Below are 17,749 nucleotides of genomic sequence, written 5' to 3'. Positions count from 1 at the left end.
GTCTGTGTGTGCGACCACGGTTCTGCGTGCCTCTCACACACCTTGGCAATTTAAGCATAGTCCATGTTAATATTCAGTGGGGGGAGAATGGCGGGAGAAGTGTGTGTCATGGGGTGGGAGGATGGGGGTGTAACCAGTCCCCAAGTGTGCCACGACAGTTCCCATATACACACACATTCACATGCTGTATGCACACACAGATCCACAGATATTTCACACATGCCAGATGGGAAAGGGATACATAAATCTGAGGAGAGACCGAGAGGAGGGAGATGTCCGAAGCACCCTGGCAGCTGAGGAGGACAGATGGAGAGGGAGATAGAGGAGGGTTACAGAGCGCTTGGTGTGACCTGAGGGGCCATTGGGGGCCGGTGTGGGCTTTAGCTCACGTTTCCCCAGTTGAGGAGTTGTCACCCCACTCCCCCTCCCCCCATCCCTCTCTCCTCCGCCTGACTCCCAACACATTTCTCTCCCCCTCCTGACTCCCCTACCTCCCCACCCCCCTTCTGTACCCCTGACTGAGTAGCCCTGCTGCCTCCTGTAGTCACTTTCTTGCTGTGGACACGTGCTGCGTCTCTGGGGAGGCTTTCTAACCTCTGCCCAAGGGCTGTGGAGTGTGGAGGAGAAACGGAAAGGGGATGTGTGTGTGTTCCATATCTGTTGAAGGGCTGTGGAGCTGCAGTGTTGTGCCCTACCTGTTGAATACGTCTTTTGGTCATTCGGGTTGCGTATGTATTTGCCTGTGTGGGTGTGTAAACTGTAGATATCGATTTTGTCTTTGTGTGTGTGTTCCGTCTACCCTTTGCACTGTTGAGCAGCGGTGGAGACACGGTGTGCGTGTGTGTGTGTGTGTGTGTGTGTAGCCGAGTCGCTCTCTTGCTCACTGTGTGTGTGTGTGTGTGTGTGTGTGTGTGTGTGTGTGTGTGTTCCATCTCACCTCCGTCAAAAGGTTCCTGGCGTCCGCTCCTCTCACTGCTCTCCTCCTGTCATTGGCTCCCCCTGAAAGGCTCCTGTCTCCTCCCCGGGCCTTAGCGTCAGCGCTAGCTTAGCTAGGCTGTCTGAGCGCTGAGGCTACCGCTGAACATGGCCTTGAATATAAATCACTGTTTGCTTGATGTCGGATGCCTTAACATTGCATTCCTTCTAAGTCCAGTTTTCACATGACTGCTTGACACTACCTCGCATTCCTCCAACAAGGAAATAAACTGTTTTCTTTGGCACATTTAGCCACGAGGTAGAAAAAATAAATTGTTTTGATTTATGTGGAGGACTGTTGTATTCAAGATGGCCTTGTTTGTGTTCGTTGTAACGGCGTTAGAGCACATTGTATTACCGTTCAGCTGGGATGAGAGAGATAGTCGGAGGATTCTTTCATGACATGGCCCCAGTTATGAGACTTGCATGCAGAGATTATTCTAGAAAGAATGTATTACTCATGATGCAGTACTTACGCCAGCTTTTATTTCACAAACTGTAAAAGAGGGCTATGAAAAGCCTTTGATCATTTTATGTGGGTTAAAACCCATTCAAACGTACAAGTTATGAACTATACACGCAATGCAAATGCCATCTGTTGTATTGGATTTAAGTATTATGCACTTATATTTCAAACATTACGGTCATTTTCATATTTGAAAAATTACGGCCATTTTTGGTAATAGCCCCACTTTTTAGCACTGTCAGAACAGCAGCTACAGTAATATATTACACACAACCAGCTGAACTAGTTGGTTCAAGGGTATTACACAGTATATTAGGGAATGTGAGCTTTGATGTGCCCGTGAGTCTTTTGATGTATGATATTCACTGGAAATATGCTTTTGATGCTACTGTATTGATTTTCTGTTGTAGTCTTGATGTTTGGGGTTAGGGCCCAGTGACGGGCACTGCATGCTTGTTACCAAGGTGCTTACCTGGCTGTTACTGTGACCCCGAGGCTGTGTATTTGAGTGTGTGTGTGTGTGTGTGTGTGTGTGTGTGTGTGTGTGTGTGTGTGTGTGTGTGTGTGTGTGTGTGTGCTCGTGTCACCCCACGTTAGCACGCCACGTGCCTCCTTTACCCACAGGTAACCAGGTTTGACATGCTTCAAAACCCTCGCTTTGGAATGGCAGGCTTGCTCTAACCTGCCAAGAAGTCAGGGGAAAGGGCTTTGCAACCCCCTTCTGCATTTAAAAAAAAATGCGTTGTGTCTTTTCCCATATGCAAAGACAGGAGAGAATTGTGATTTCTCCATTTTTAGCACACAGGGCTTGGCAGTTGAAACAGGTTTTACTGTAGGGGGGTATTTCCAGTGACTTGTGTCTAAACACACAGGATGTCTTCCTTTTCCTGTTTGGAAACCCACCTGCTGTTTTAGCAACGTCTTTGTCTGCAGGCTTGAACACCCGTCTTCCTACCTTGGTGACACAGCAATCGCGTATGAAGCTATTAATTAGTTGCAGTGACACCGGGCAGCCCAGTTTATTATGCTAATGACCCTGTTGATTAGGCTGTGGGGGGGTGGCAGACCTTGGAAGAAAAAATGTGTATTTTGTAGTTTAATTGAATATGCCGAGTTCGAATACTCTGTAGCCGAATATAGTTTTGATAGTTTCAACTAAAAGGCAACTATTTTCTTTGATATTCAAATACAGTTCTCAGAAAAACAATATTTGAAGGTGTTTGAATACCTATTTGAAAACAAAATCAATATTTATTTGATGGCTGACAGATATTGAATAAAGAACCAAAAACTACAACAGTTAGTTTAATTAGTCTAAATACATCAGCAATAGCACTCGGTTTGGAGGGCTCTCAGATATGAATCTTAATATAGCCTATAGCAGTGGTCGCCAACCTTTTCTGAGGCAAGAGTCCAAAAGCAAGCTGAGATCTACCGCTCTGATATTTCTTTTTAATATGACTTAAAAAAAATATATATATATATATATATATATATATATATATATATATATATATATATATATATATATATATATATATATATATATATATATATACTGCGTGCAACATTAACCGATTTAAAAACAGTAATGTAGCAGTTTGCTATAGGCCCAATACATGATCACTGCATATTGGCTATGCTTGAAGTGCACTGCCAATGTTGTTGTTCTCAGACCATTTTGAAATTGCAGGTATATGATCACACTGGTAATAGATCATTTGTCGTATTACTTGTGAGGCACAGCTGAAGGAGCATAATAATGAGCTTTTATTTTTATTTTACTGGACTGATGGCGTGTAACTGATGGTCAGTCTGAAGGGAGGGAGATGGCAGCGTTGAGGCTGCCTCACCCGTCCCTCCTCTCTCCCTCCCTTCTGCTGAGAAAAGGGGACAGTCTTCCAGCTGATGGCAAAACTCAAGTTGCACTGCGTTATTTCTGCCTCATGAACCAATTCATGTTGTTACTCCTATGACCAGAGAAAGTGAGATATTCCTTGATATTAAAAAAAGACATGTTGCTAATAATAACGTAAGCTTATCGGAACACATTGATATACTCATTAATTGCAGCTGCTTGGCTTGTAAAAGTGTTGAACAGTGTTGACAGTGCTGAATAACAACATAAGCATGAATTTATAAATTAAAAAAACTGCAGCTCTTTGCTGTATTAATTGAGTCTCTCTAGTCATGGTTTTAAAAACGGTGAAATCTCAAAGTAGCAACTTTTGCTGTGCGCTCTAGGCTTCTTTTTGCAGCCTACGGCTCGAGGAAACTGTGCAGACACGGTGGTCTGAGCTCTCTGATTGACCAGCGGTAGGCCTATATAGGTGCGCTTGATTTGCTCTCTGGGCCTGCCTGGTAGGCGACGTTCTACCTTCAGACACATGAAATGGTTAAACATGGGAACACTTTGCTTTCCTGGCACTAGGGCTGCTGAATCAAGTGCACCGCCAACAGCACTAAACCAACAACAACAAAAAACAGAAACGCAAAGGCTTTGTTTTTTGTTTTTTACAGAAATGTTTGGTGATCGACTATGAATGCCGCGATCGATTGGTGACAACGGACTTATAGCCTATAAGTAAATGCATTGAATCACCTCAACATTAGAGTAGACCACTTTTGCAGCTTCAAAATGACTAATATATTTTCATAATGAGTGAGACATAAGGTAATACAGTAACATTTGACATCAAGCTCTAATAGGGTTGCCAACTTTCTCACTACCAAATAAGGGATAAAAGGTGGCGTGCCAGTGCACGGTGCCACGGCGGTGTGGGTTTGGTGTTGTGTGAATTAATATACAGTGTATATCATATTCTTAGTCAATTGGAAAGGCAAAACATTTTTATATTCCATTTACTCTATAGCTTTACTAAAACTGTATCATTATGTAAACTTATCTGAATAATATTCAAAATAAATAATCAAAGAAATCTCAATTTGGATCTTTACAGCAAAAAAAATGAAAACATTTCAAATGGAAAAGAGGGGCACGAGTCACTCACCCAAGTCTACTTTTTCCATGGATATTTTTCGCTGCTCTTGACTGATTTTCAAGCAGTCCTTTTCTCCTTTTGCATAGCCAGAGAGAAGTCCTTACATGACAAGTCACAGTTCCCAGATATTTGAAGTTCATTTTTGATCAGCTCTGTGCTACATCTGTTTCTAGAGTCTGACCATTTAGTGGTCATCCGAGAGAAAATCCTCTCCACAAAGGCATTTGAGCCTGGCACACTGAGGACAAATGAGACAATCCTGAACATGTTGATCAAGATGGCTTTCCCTAGGTTTTGGAAAACTGTCACCCACTTCTCACTGGTGGATTTTGTGGTATCAAATCAAAGTTTATTTGTCACGTGCTCTGAATACAACAGGTGTAGACCTTACAGTGAAATGTTTACTTACAGGCTTTAACCAATAGTGTGAAAAAAAGGTGTGTGTGTGTGTGTGTGTGAGTAAAGAAATGAAACAACAGTAAAAAGACATTTGAAAATAACAGTAGCAAGGCTATATACAGACACCGGTTAGTCAGGCTGATTGAGGTAGTATGTACATGTAGATATGGTTAAAGTGACTATGCATATATGGTGAACAGAGAGTAGCAGTAGCGTAAAAATAGGGGTTGGTGGGTGGCGGGACACAATGCAGAAGCAGCCCAGTTAGCCAATGTGCAGGAGCACTGGTTGGTCGGGCCAATTGAGGTAGTATGTACATGAATGTGTAGTTAAAGTGACTGCATATACGATAAACAGAGTAGCAGCAGCGTAAACCATTTGGTTACCTGTTCAGGAGTCTTACGGCTTGGGGGTAAAAACTGTTGAGAAGCCTTTTTGTCCTAGACTTGGCACTCCGGTACCGCTTGCCATGTGGTAGTAGAGAGAACAGTCTATGACTAGGGTGGCTGGGGTCTTTGACCATTTTTAGGGCCTTCCTCTGACACCGCCTGGTGTAGAGGTCCTGGATGGCAGGCAGCTTTGCCCCAGTGATGTTCTGGGCCGTACGCACTCCCCTCTGAAGTGCCTTGCGGTCGGAGGCCGAGCAATTGCCGTACAAGGCAGTGAGGAAGGAACACCAAGGACCTTGAAGCTCTCAACCTGCTTCACTACAGCCCCGTCGATGAGAATGGGGGTGTGCTCGGTGCTCCTTTTCCTGTAGTCCACAATCATCTCCTTAGTCTTAGTTACGTTGAGGGATAAGTTTTTTTTTAAACTGTCATTTTGAGGGCAAGCACCACCTGCTCCAGGTCAGTGAAGGAGAGCTCCTCATAGAGGCTGATCGGTTTCAGTTTCACCATTACATTTTCTGGTGAGAAATCAAACCACTTGCCAATGTATGTAATGACAGTGTCATAGAACTTCACAAAGTCCTGTTGCTGCTTGGACCTTTTGTGCTGACAATTGTTTGTCCATCAGCTGCTTGGTCTGATATCCAAAAAAGCTGTTCTGTTTCCGCTGAAGAATCTTCATTTTGAAATGTTGGACTTCCTCGTAAACATCTGTGATGAGGAGCGTTGTTTCCTCCAGCTTTTTTACGAGTTGGTCAAAAACACACCCCACGTTGTGGAAAAAACACAGATAAATCTCAGTAGCTTCCGTTTTTTTCTTCATACTCAAAAATACTCTTCAGTGCCACAGGACAAGTCTCCCCAAGGGACCTGAAGTATGAAGTAAGAGCTGGCCAGCTTTGCAGGAGACGATCGACAGCTGGATGAAGAGAGAGCCATCGTGTGCAAACATGTGGCAGAATTTCACTCCATTCAATGTCAACAAAGGCAAAAACAATGCACGCAGTTCCTCTCTTCGGGAAGCAGATACTGAGAAGTGGCTGTAGATCTTTAAAACAATTGTCTCAATATCCACTGATGGCTGATCGCAGGCGTGCTTGCAGGCATTATGAGCAATGTGAGCTGGGCAATTAGCTTTCAGAATGCGATTGTTGGCACTGCTCAATAACTGGTAAATGGAGTGGTGTTTTCCAAAGTTGACATTGGCATTATCTGCTGCATAGGGCTGTGATGTGTCTAATATCCAGTTCATGCTTTTCCAGACAGTTCATCTGAGCTCGATGTATGCCATTTGCAGTTTCTTCATTGTCTTCATAAAAGTCAAGTAACTTGCACTGCACTCCATCAGACACAGAGAAATATCTCACGCACACTGGAAACATGTTTCTGTTTCTCTTGTTTGAGGCGTCACTGGCAACTGAGAAATACACGGACTCACCTTCGGTCGGGGGACAGATCATCGAAAATATCCCGCACAGTCATTGGTCCTAAAACATTCATTGTAATCATCTCCGCTTTCGTTCTTCCCAAGTGCATCTTCTTCACAACATTTGAGTCATGAATAACAAGACAGTCGGTGCCGTTGTAGCCGAGTCCGTGTTTAACCGTATGGTACACATAGGAGGCTTCACTTGCTGCGATTTTGTTATTTTCCGCAGTAGACGTCACGAAGCATGCAGCGATATTGCTAGCACCTTTAGCTAGCGTGGCCGCCTTGTGCATTTCTGTGGATGCATGCTGAGTTAGGTCATTCTCCCCTCCATGGCCTATTGAGAATTCCCGACGGCATAAAGTACAGAAAGTTTTCGTCGAGTCGCCACTGACGGGCTTATACGACATCTTTTTTTGCTTCCCGTTTGTAGCTGCACAGCCTTTTTTTATTTATTTGTTGGCAGGTTTTTCCATATTTCCTTGATATGCCAAACCAACCGAACAACAACAGAAATGACTTTGCAGGAGTTGGCCCATCCACGCTATACTGTGATTGGATGAATATACGGGACAAACCAATTTAGCCTAATATAAGGGACATCCCGGCTAGTACGGGACAGTTGGCAACCCTAAACTCTAATGTGTAGTAACTTTGATTATTACAACAGTAACAGTGAATACATGTTCATGCACACTAATAATTCGACATTAAACGGATTATGGCAGTAGACAGATGACGCAATAGTCATGTAAACACTTTACTCTCCGTATCTTAATTGGTGTAAGGTCAAAATCGAAGTAAGCATACGCCGATTAAAACACCTGGTTTTTCTGAGCAACCAAATTATTAGGACATGTAAACACCTTAAGCGACGTTCCAGCAATGTATTTGATCTGCGCATGTGCAAGCACCTGCCGAGCGAGCCTCCCTCTGTTTAGCGTGAGTCAAGTGAGTTCGGAAGTACTGAGTGTATGCGAAGTAGTTTTCACATACAAACTTTGTCAGAACTCGGAATCAAATATGCTTCTCAAAAATAACATGGTCACTGTGGTTGAACTTTTTTGGGGGGGATTGGTGATTTTCTGCATTTATCAGAGTGCCATCAGGTAGCCTGATTTTCAGATGTGTCCATGTAAACAGGATCATTTGGGAATGATACTTCTTGCAAAGCATGTAAACGTTTTAATCGAACTATTATATTATTCTGACTATCCACAATAATCGCGGTATTGTGTGCTTGTAAAATTACTCACTGCTACATAGGCCTTTGGAAATGGCTTTAATTGCATAATGGAGTTATTACATCAGTGGAATAAGGAACAGTCACTATTCCTCTTGTACTTAAAAACGCTCTCAGCTCATTGCTATGCAATTAAAATGCAATTACAGAAGTATTATGTAACAACATGCTAATAAAATGTTGCTCCAAACGTAATTACAGTTTTATTAGAGGCACAATAACAATGTAATGTTAAGTGTTACTGAGAATTCTAACAGTAACAAAATATGGTTATTAAGTTTTAAACTAAATATCCAAAAACTGCCTTCTTGAATCAACTACAGCCAAGGTAGGTGGAAAATCATGTCAGTTTGTATTTTGAGTAACTATCCCTTTTTAAAGATGTTTTAGTGTATGTTTGAAACAAGAACTTGTACCCTCAGATGGACAAAGAGGTTCGAAGATGTTTTTGCTAAGCATCCAACTTGCTGTTTGCACTGTTTGCAAATGGATGTTGAATTTCTCTGCAGTATTTTTACTTATCATTAAATGAATTGCAGTTTTCAACATTTTCAGTGGCATACAGTCAAGTGGAGCATCACAACTTATTTACTTATTGGTACAAAATATAATTGGTTTGACTGATTATGTACACCTTTGGCAATGGACATTCAGAAGAATGGATATTTACAGAATTTCAGTCATATTTGATCTACACAATACATTTTTGTCAGATAGATTGGAATAGTATAGGAGATTGTGTCCAATTCATTCTATCTTCAACATGCAGTTCCAGATATAGCCCTGCCAAGACAGAAAATCCAATAGTTTCTGGAAAGTTGTCACTTCCTGAGATCTGCATTCAAATAGTTTTACAAAAATATGAATTTTTGGGATCTGTATGTAGTTCTAGTCACCTTGAAAGTAGCTATTTGCCCACCAATATTTATTTTTTTACTTTCCACAAAGCATAGTTAAAACTATAGCTCTCCCAGGTCTGGTTTGTGGCCTGCAAGTGCTTTGTGACAGATACAGAGTGCTTGAGTGCATAGCTGAGTGTTGCCATGATTTCATGTGGCCTGAAAGTGTTTGACAGAGCCGTGTGTGTATGTATGTGTTTGCGGGATACTCCTTGTCTTGTGTGGTATAGAGAGCAGCCACTAAGCATCTGTCAGGGCCCATAGACATCCATGCGTTCCTACCACTAGTGTGACTATCTCCGACTAGAGTTCGTCAAACGGCTTCCATTTTACCACACCAGTGTTTGTTTGCTTCTGTCGGGGGCTCGTTTTCCTTCACACCAACCTAGTCACCACAGTAATTAGGCCCAATCATTAGTAACCATTAGCATCAAGCACTGCTCATAAACCAAACGTCAACTCTCTGATTTAATAAGAGCTGTGACCTTTGACTCCAAGACTCGCTTCGTAATCCCTCTAATTACGAAAAACGCACTACATACGACAGTAGGCGTTTTAAATGGCACAATATTTCAACGCTCTCCGGAGAAGGTTCCGATGGAACGTTCTTTGAATGCTGTGGACATTTGTGTCTGACTCGATTAGGTTCGCATCTCTCTGAACCGTGTGGCCAGCAGCTGTTAGTCAGTCTGTAGATGTGTTAGAGAACACGGTCGTGTTGTTCCGAGCTAGTGATTAGAAGCCTCGTCTTAATGCAGTTTGATCAGAGCTAATGAGCCGCCACTGTTTACTCTCTGAGGCACTCAGTGTCTTTACCGAGTCTTTCTACTCCGCTGCTTAGTTTGCAGCCCAACATAATGCCTGCTGCGGAACCCACTTAAAGACGTTAATGCGTCTGCCTGCCGCCTGGGCTTGTGTACCTGTATATTATGTGTGTGTGTGTGTTTTTGATTATTATGTCTATATAGAGAGGTATGTGTGTTTTTGTCTTGATCGGCAGATGCTCTATCTGTTTGTGTTTTGTCGGAATGAGTAACGGCGTTGGGTGTCTTTCTCTGGGGACGTGATTAACAGGGTTTTTGTTGAGTGCGCGCGTGCGTGTGTGTGTTGCACCTTACCGTTTGCTCTCTGTCATTCATTAACACTGCTCCTGAACATCAGCGTTCAGTTATAAAAAGCCTCCAGCAACCCGAGGTTAGACGATCTATATAAAGACACGAGAGAAAATTGAGTTTTTGATATTAGTTAAGGCCTTAGATATGGATTCCGATTCATTAGTATGCAGTCGTTGTCATAGGTGGATAATTACCACAAAGAGAAAAATGTAATCTGCAATTAAACCGATTTCAGAAGCACTTATTCCACACAAGAGAATAGGTGTGGCTTTCACAGAATGTATTGATGTAATGAAAGCGAAATGCTCTATCAAAACACTTGCATGGAATTAATTGGGTGAGTTCCTTCTATTCAGTAGTACCTTCCAAAACATAAGTCGTGAAGTATTATTTTTTGATACTGTAAGCCGCCATTCATTTTGCTGCATGCTTGCTGGTAATCAGCAATAGCCTAGTAGTTAATACAGCCTTTGTCGCAAACAATGTGGGGTACCGTTTAATATATAGGTATATATTGTTTAGAATGCATTGGCATTTACAGTTCTATATACATTTAATACACAATATTCTATAATTCAATGACTCACTTCCTCTGTATATAAAACAGTCGTTGTTGTCATGGGAATGGCTTTGTTGTACAGGTACTGTACATTCCCTCAGTCGTATATAGATATGTACGGATCATGACTATTTCTCCTGTATATCCTATGACTGTTGGTCTTTTACCAGCTGCGTGATAACAGCTTCTCACTGCTATCATAACAACAGAGTTGATGTTCACCCCTAGGTTCAACCCTTTCATTGAGTCCAATTATAGGAAATTACAGGTAGAAAAGAATGCAGTTCATTCCAATGTGAAATTCTGAGTTTTTCTTCTTTTTCGGTCTCCTAGCGATTTCATTTTTGAGATGGTTTCGCAGAAGTCATGAATATAGAATTCTTTTCATTTTTTTCATTTTCCATTTTCTTTCGTTCTCCTGCTCCTTCCGCTCGTCTTTCTCCATCTCTCCTCCTCTACCTCGCTCTGTCCATTAAACACACTCCAGCCGTGGCCTCGCAGGGCCTGCCCTTTAGTTCCGCCGTGGTTAGCCATCCCAGAGACCTTTACCGTCGTTAGCGTAGCAAAACCTCATGGCTCGCTACACTATTAGTGGTTAGTGGCTAACAGACTACCTCAGACCGATGCACTCAAGGGAGCTCATTTCTCTCTCTCTCTCTACATAAGACCATTTCACCCTGTCTATCTCTCTTTCTCTCTTTCTTTCTCTCTTTCATTCTCTTTCATTCCTACTCTCCCCTCCTAACCATAGTCCGGGAAACGCAAATTAGATGCTGAAAGACACAAAAATGGGGTTTAAGTGCGCTCCGGGCTTCTCCCTTGATCTGTCCGTTCTCTGAAAAACTCCATTGTGGTAAAACAAGAGGAGTTTTACAGGAGCGGAACGAGAGGTGTGAGGTGATGGATGAGTGTGTAGGGGAGGGAGGGAGGGAGGGAGGGAGGGAGGAGGGAGGGATGATGAAACGTCTGGTTCCCGACAGGCATACCAGGCAGGCTAAGACAAATCAGCTGTTAGTCCTGCAGGGATTGTGTGTAAAGGGGGGTTTGTGTGTGTGTGTGTGTGTGTGTGTGTGTGTGTGTGTGTGTGTGTGTGTGCGCTCACAGTATGTGAGGGGAATTATAGTGAGTGTCGGTGTTGCTGTCGAGAGGTTACAAAGTTCAATGCTAGCATCTCCAGCTGCAACAAATCACTCACAGATAAACAAGCTGTGATGTTGTTTTGCGGGAAGAAAGAGGTGGCCATTTTTGTTACTGTTAGTGAAAATACCTGCGTACCTGGGGTGTCTAAACACAACGTAGAATCCACGGCATGCAGTCAAAACAATTCCTAAGAGACTGACTCTCTAAAAGGATAAAGTGAACGGGAAAAAAGGCCTGACGCACAGTGTATCAGGGTATCAGGGTTTAAGCCTATTAGACCGTTTTAGCCCGGCATATGTTCCCTGTGTCGTTGTAACTGCCAATGTTTATATCAGAAACTGATATGGCATGTAGCAGCAGGAAGAGGAGGAGGGCACTTGGTGGGAGTATGTGTTTCTGCTGTCCTTGTGCGTGGGTCTGTCCGTCTGTGTTTCTACTGTCCTTGTACGTGGGTCTGTCTGTCTGACTGTGTTTGTGTCCCTTTTGTGTCTGTTTGTATGCGAGAGGAAGGTCACTCAGTGGGGTGGGGGGGCCCTTGGGGCTGAGAGGAGGGTAAGAGGCCTGTCTACCCAGGGCTAGAGGGCCAGCAGTGGCTGGATGAGAGTGTGTGGGCTGTGATTCGCTGTGGCACTGGATGGCAGGAAACATACTGCTGTCTGCGGAGGAGGGAGGGAGTAGAGGAGATCAGTGTCACAGGGAGGGGCACACACACACACACACACACACACACACACACACACAGAGGAGGACAGACAGAAGGATATAGCGACACAATCTGACACACAAACATGCAGTGTCACTGACTGACCTCAGCTTAATCTCCAGACAGTTAAAATGCACAGGGGCCAACAGGGGAGGGATCGCAGTAAATTAGCTTTGGCTCTGCTTGATGCTACTAGGCACAAGCAGCGGTGGCCACTAAGACATGCCAGTATAAATGCCTGTTGGTCTGGAGACACACAGCTCAGTGGAACGTAAAACCTTCTGCTTCATGCCCTTCTGAGCTACACACACACACACACACACACACTGCTCTCTTGACCTGACAAACCCTCCGTGGCCCCGCAAACACCCAGGCCTCATTACCTATGCGGAAGGTTACCAGGTAAAAGGCGGCAGCTGCGGCCCCCGAAGCCCAGCCTTGGTCCACTTGACCCAGATAAGTGACAGTCGCTGGGTACGTGATCTGTTTTAAGGTAAAGATCAGGGGACGTGGGCCACGCTGGAGCCGAAATGAAGTGGCTGTCGCTGTCTCGCGCCTATTTGATCTAGTTTGATCCCTGGGAATGGAACGGTTGGAGGCGTTTGCAATGACGATAACTGAAATGAGTTTTTATTTTTGTGAGAAACACTTTTTTTTCTGGTCCAGTCATGCTATTTGAGGAAGCGAACTTGGAGAGTGTTTTTAATCCACTAAGTGACAGAACGATGGAGGGAAACCAAAACGCATGGGGAGAGTTGACCGGCACGGAAAAAAAGAGAGGATCTCTGGCAATTCATAGGGTTTAAAAGTGTAGCTATTAAGACTAAGAGGGACATAAAATGCTGAGACACTCAAGCGCACAGATACACACGTACACATGCAGGGAAGGGCGGGTGTGTTTCTGACTGTTACCACGAGGCGTCATGATCCAATGACTATTGGTGCTGAAGGTGTGTGAGTGTGTGTTTGTGTGTGTGTTTGCGTGTGCCTTGCGTTGTATTGCTCACTGGTGAGCAATGGGTCAAGATAAGATGTAGGCTCATTGGACGCTAAGGAGTCCAGGAGAGCAACACTCCTGCGAGCCTGTTCTCCAATCACAGACGGCCCCACAAAGTGTGTGTGTGTGTGTGTAAGATGGTGTGAGGGCTTGGCTTGGTGGAGCAGGCGGGAAGCCGAGAACACGCTAGGTCACTAAGGTGGTCGGGGAGAGAGAAAGAGGGAGGGAGGAGGGGAGGCTGATGTCAGGGGTAATCCAGTTTTGGCCTCTAAGCACAAGGCAATGTTTGACTTCATATTACATTGAAGATTTAAAGTCTTCTCTCTCGCTTTCCCTCTCCATTCTTTATCCTGTCTTTCCTCCTTCGCTCCCCCTCTAGCTCCAGCACTTACTGTACAAGACCTATTTTGAAAAAGGAGAGGAAGAAATCGTTTTTTTTAGTGGTTAGTTTTTGAACTATGAGGTAATTATGTAGAATTTGAACGTATACATTTTTCGTCCCAAAAAGGGTGTGTGTGTGTGTGTGTGTGTGTGTGTGTGTGTGTGTGTGTGTGTACGACTACGAGAACATTTCAGAGCTTGCTTGCCAGTGAAGGGAAAGTGAGCAATGGAGTGTGAGAGAGAGGGATGGAGACAGACAGAGCGAGAGAGAGAATGTCCCAGTTGGGAGTTTTGCGGAGGAGTGTAGCAGCAGAATGCCAATGGCAATGAGAGCCAGGCCGACTGTGAGGGGTTGTTTCGCTAGTTGTTCCTCCCTGTCACTTAAACCGTATCCCAGAGAGACGCTAGACCTTTTACAGTCTGCCTCTATTGGCCCCACTTCAGAGCCTTCGTACCCCTGTCGCTCTCCTCTGCCCTCCCTCCTAGCACCATCCTCCCATCTCTCTCTCCATCCTCACACATCTTATGTATATTTAATTTTTGCTAAAAAAATAATATCACATGTACATAAGTATTCAGACCCTTTACTAGGTACTTTGTTGAAGCACCTTTGGCAGCGATTACAGCCTTGAGTCTTCTTGGGTATGACGCTACAAGCTTGGCACTACAGTATTTGGGGAGTTTCTCCCATTTCTCTTGCAGATCCTCTCAAACTCTGTCAGGTTGGTTAGGGAACGTCGCTGCACAGCTATTTTCAGGTCTCCAGAGATTTTTGTCCGGGCTCTGGCTGGGCCACTCAAGGATATTTAGAGCCACTCCTGTGTTGTCTTGACTGTGTGCTTAGGGTCATTGTCCTGTTGTAAGGTGAGCCTTCGCCCCAGTCTCTGGAGCTCTGTCAGAGTGACCATCGGGTTGTTGGTCACCTCCCTGACCAAGGCCCTTCTCCCCCGATTGCTCAGTTTGCCCGGGTGGCCACTGTGTGGACCTTCAATGCTGCAGACATTTTTTTTGTACCCTTCCCCAGATCTGTGCCTCGACACAATCCTGTCTCGGAGCTCTACAGGCAATTCCTTCGACCTCATGGCTTGGTTTTTGCTCTGACATGCACTGTCAACTGTGGGACCTTATATAGACAGGTGTGTGCCTTTCCAAATCATGTCCAATCAGTTGAATTTACCACAGGTGGACTCCAATCAAGTTGTAGAAACATCTCAAGCATGATCATTGGAAACAGGATGCACCTGAGCTCAATTTCTAGTCTCATAGCAAAGTGTCTGAATACTAATGTAAATAAGGTATTTCTGTTTTTATATTTAGTACATTTGCAAATATTTATAAAAACCTGTTTTCGCTTTGTCATTATCGGGTATTGTGTGTAGATTGATGAGAAATATTTCATCCATTTTAGAATAAGGCTGTAACGTAACAAAATGTGGGTTCGGGATAGTCTCGTTCTTTCAATCTGGGCTGACAGGATGGTTTTACACACTGAATGGTATTGGTAAGTGACTCAACTGGGAGCGATATGGGGTAGAATATGTTAGGATGACTGGGTAGGAGTGTGTGTGTGTGTGGCTGGGGGTCTTAGTGTGTGTTTGAGTGTGCTAAGGGGTTTGTCTATTCACATCACATCTGTTATGTGAGCTAATCAGTCTCCGATGACATCCTCTCCACTCCACCACGCCCCATTCTTGTATCCACCCTGACAAAATCTGATCCCAATCCTTTTTTCTCTCTCCCCCCCTCTCTTCTTACCCCACCCTGTCTTGGCCCTCGTTCTCTGCCAAACCCGTGGGTATCGGGTGGGTGGGCACCCCCTACCGTTACCTTCCTTTTCCCAGCCAACACAATTGTCTGTTTCTTTACCTCCTTCCCTCAGCTTTCCCGTCCTTCAAACAGGGTTATATTCATCAGGCACCAAACATAAGAAAACAGACTGAAACAGGGATGGGTGTATCTGGACTTGACCAATAACGACAGCTTGTTTTTCTTTTTCCGTCAATAATTGTTTTAAGACCAGTTCATTTCCTCCGTGTTAGACTGCTTGTTTTTGATGCAGTAACTAACATGACTCATTATTCATTGAAAATACAGTTCATTATTATCGGAGAACATTAATAGTAAACGCTGCTAATGTAAACGCTGATATCCAGCACATCAGATCAGCAGCTAGGGTACCCAGAGGGATGCCAATAGGTTGGAGGGGCAGGGGGGGGGGGGGGGGGGGGGGGGGGGCTTCTGTCTGTATAGGAGTGTGTGTGTCCGGATCCAGCTTTGAGAATGAGAGAGAGAAAGCAATTCAGGACCGATCCCTGGCCACCGCCCCATATCTCCCTCCTTCCCTTCTCCATTTCATGTTTAGGCGCTAGCAAATTATTGACGCTGACCGGTGTCTTTTCGGCTGTGACTGCCGTTTGTAGGAGTGTGTCTCTGAACGTGTCCCCAGCGTAGATGCAGCAGACTCCTCTACACCTACACAGCTAACAGATGCGCGAGTCTGCGCCGCTCCCAGTGGAATCACCCGTAGTCGGAATCTCTGATATGGATGCAAGCCGGAGTGAGAATCCACAAAGTAATTTATGCTCTCACTCACTCACTCTCAGCAGCGAGGTGTTAGCTTGGCAACAGCACACCACCATGTGGCTGAAAAGAGGAAGTAGATTGCCATTATCCTCCAATGGGATATTGAGGATAATAGCGGTCTAGTGGCCATCTGTGGAAACTGCAAGCTAGTTAAAACCAACATAATGAGAGGCTTTTACATTTAATTTAGACGCCTCACTCAGCCTCAATGCCCTCTGGAAATCACAAACACAGGCATAATTGAGCAAGGAGCCGGAGGTCAACTCAGAACATCGGCGGATGATAAGATGTGTGGCAGGCATTAAACGCCTAACAGAGCTTATTTCCTGGCGTGTGTTCAATGGTGAGAAACGTTCTGGATGTTGCAGAGAGAAATAGAGCGAACAGTCATGTCTGTTCTGTGTGACACATTTCCATCGGAATGTTCTGTAACATCATCCTGAACAGACCCCCATGTTCTTCAGTTCAGCTGTTTTCATTTAACACCTCTGATTGGATTCTGATTCTAACAGCTCATGTTCCCCCAGCCCTTATCACAAGGAGTAATGACACGTATATTTGAATTGGACGAAATCCTAAGTCGTGTCCCCCCCCCCCCCCCCCCCCCCCGCGTCTTCTTCTCTTTCAGAGCAGCGAAAGAAAACAGCAGGGCCGTCGACGGCTGGCATCATCGGAGGCATCATTGGTGTGGTCCTCTTGCTGGTGATCGTGGGCGCTGTCGTCATGCTGGTCCGCAAACGCAAGCAGAACGCAGAGAACGGAGAGTGAGTGTCCCGCTCTCAGAAAATTGTCCCTTTTTAGGACACTTATCGATTTTCTCAAAGTCATTTATTTTCCTCAGTATGTACGGCTTAGCAAATCCCTATCTTTCCTCCGATCAATGAAGTTTTACTCACTCCAAACCTGTTAGGTGTGGACAGAGCGAGTTGCACTAACCTCTCCCCCTGCCTTCTCTTCTCTCATCCAATCAGTGGTCCTCCCAAGCACAAGCCCCCTCCGCCTGTGAAGACCGGCAGCTCCACGGAGATGGTGAGTGGTCCACGTTCCCTGTCACTCAGGGCTCGTTATTATTGAAGGTCATAAACCACATGGAGTGCAGTTCGTAATGGGGGCTAATGGCTATTGATTTGGAGATGAGTGGCCCAGTTATCTGACTTTACCCACAGCTGAACAAGCATGTCACGGACCCAGTGACGAAGGAGTTGACGGAGACCCAGCCTTTAAGTAAGGTCTACTACGAGACCAGCGGAGAGCCTGTCACGGTAAGAGGGCATCCTCCGATCGCCATTCTCTGGGTCGTGATCATTAGGTCACACCAGAAAACCAAAAAAATGAATGTTTCCTATTGTACTTTAGTCCAGGTAGTTACTCCACGTTTCAGACTGTTGTCTGCCTTTGGGTGCCTTATGAACACAACCCGGACTGTCTCCATTTTCACACAGTGCTGTTTACAGTCGTTGATTTACCAC

General features: G+C 44.6%; 1 protein-coding gene across 1 annotated transcript in view; it reads left to right on the top strand.

Annotated features, from left to right (window-relative positions):
• LOC115173533 (poliovirus receptor homolog) overlaps positions 1-17,749 on the top strand; it is an 82,697-nt gene that overhangs the window by 61,510 nt on the left and 3,438 nt on the right. Inside the window, exons 7-9 of the mRNA XM_029731713.1 lie at positions 16,909-17,044; positions 17,252-17,309; positions 17,447-17,542. Of these exons, the coding sequence (XP_029587573.1) occupies positions 16,909-17,044; positions 17,252-17,309; positions 17,447-17,542 (290 nt within the window). The remainder of the gene's footprint in view (positions 1-16,908; positions 17,045-17,251; positions 17,310-17,446; positions 17,543-17,749) is intronic.

Source organism: Salmo trutta, chromosome 34 (assembly GCF_901001165.1).
Source record: "Salmo trutta chromosome 34, fSalTru1.1, whole genome shotgun sequence".
Lineage (NCBI taxonomy): Eukaryota > Metazoa > Chordata > Actinopteri > Salmoniformes > Salmonidae > Salmo > Salmo trutta.
This window is presented reverse-complemented; position numbering and strand designations above follow the sequence as displayed.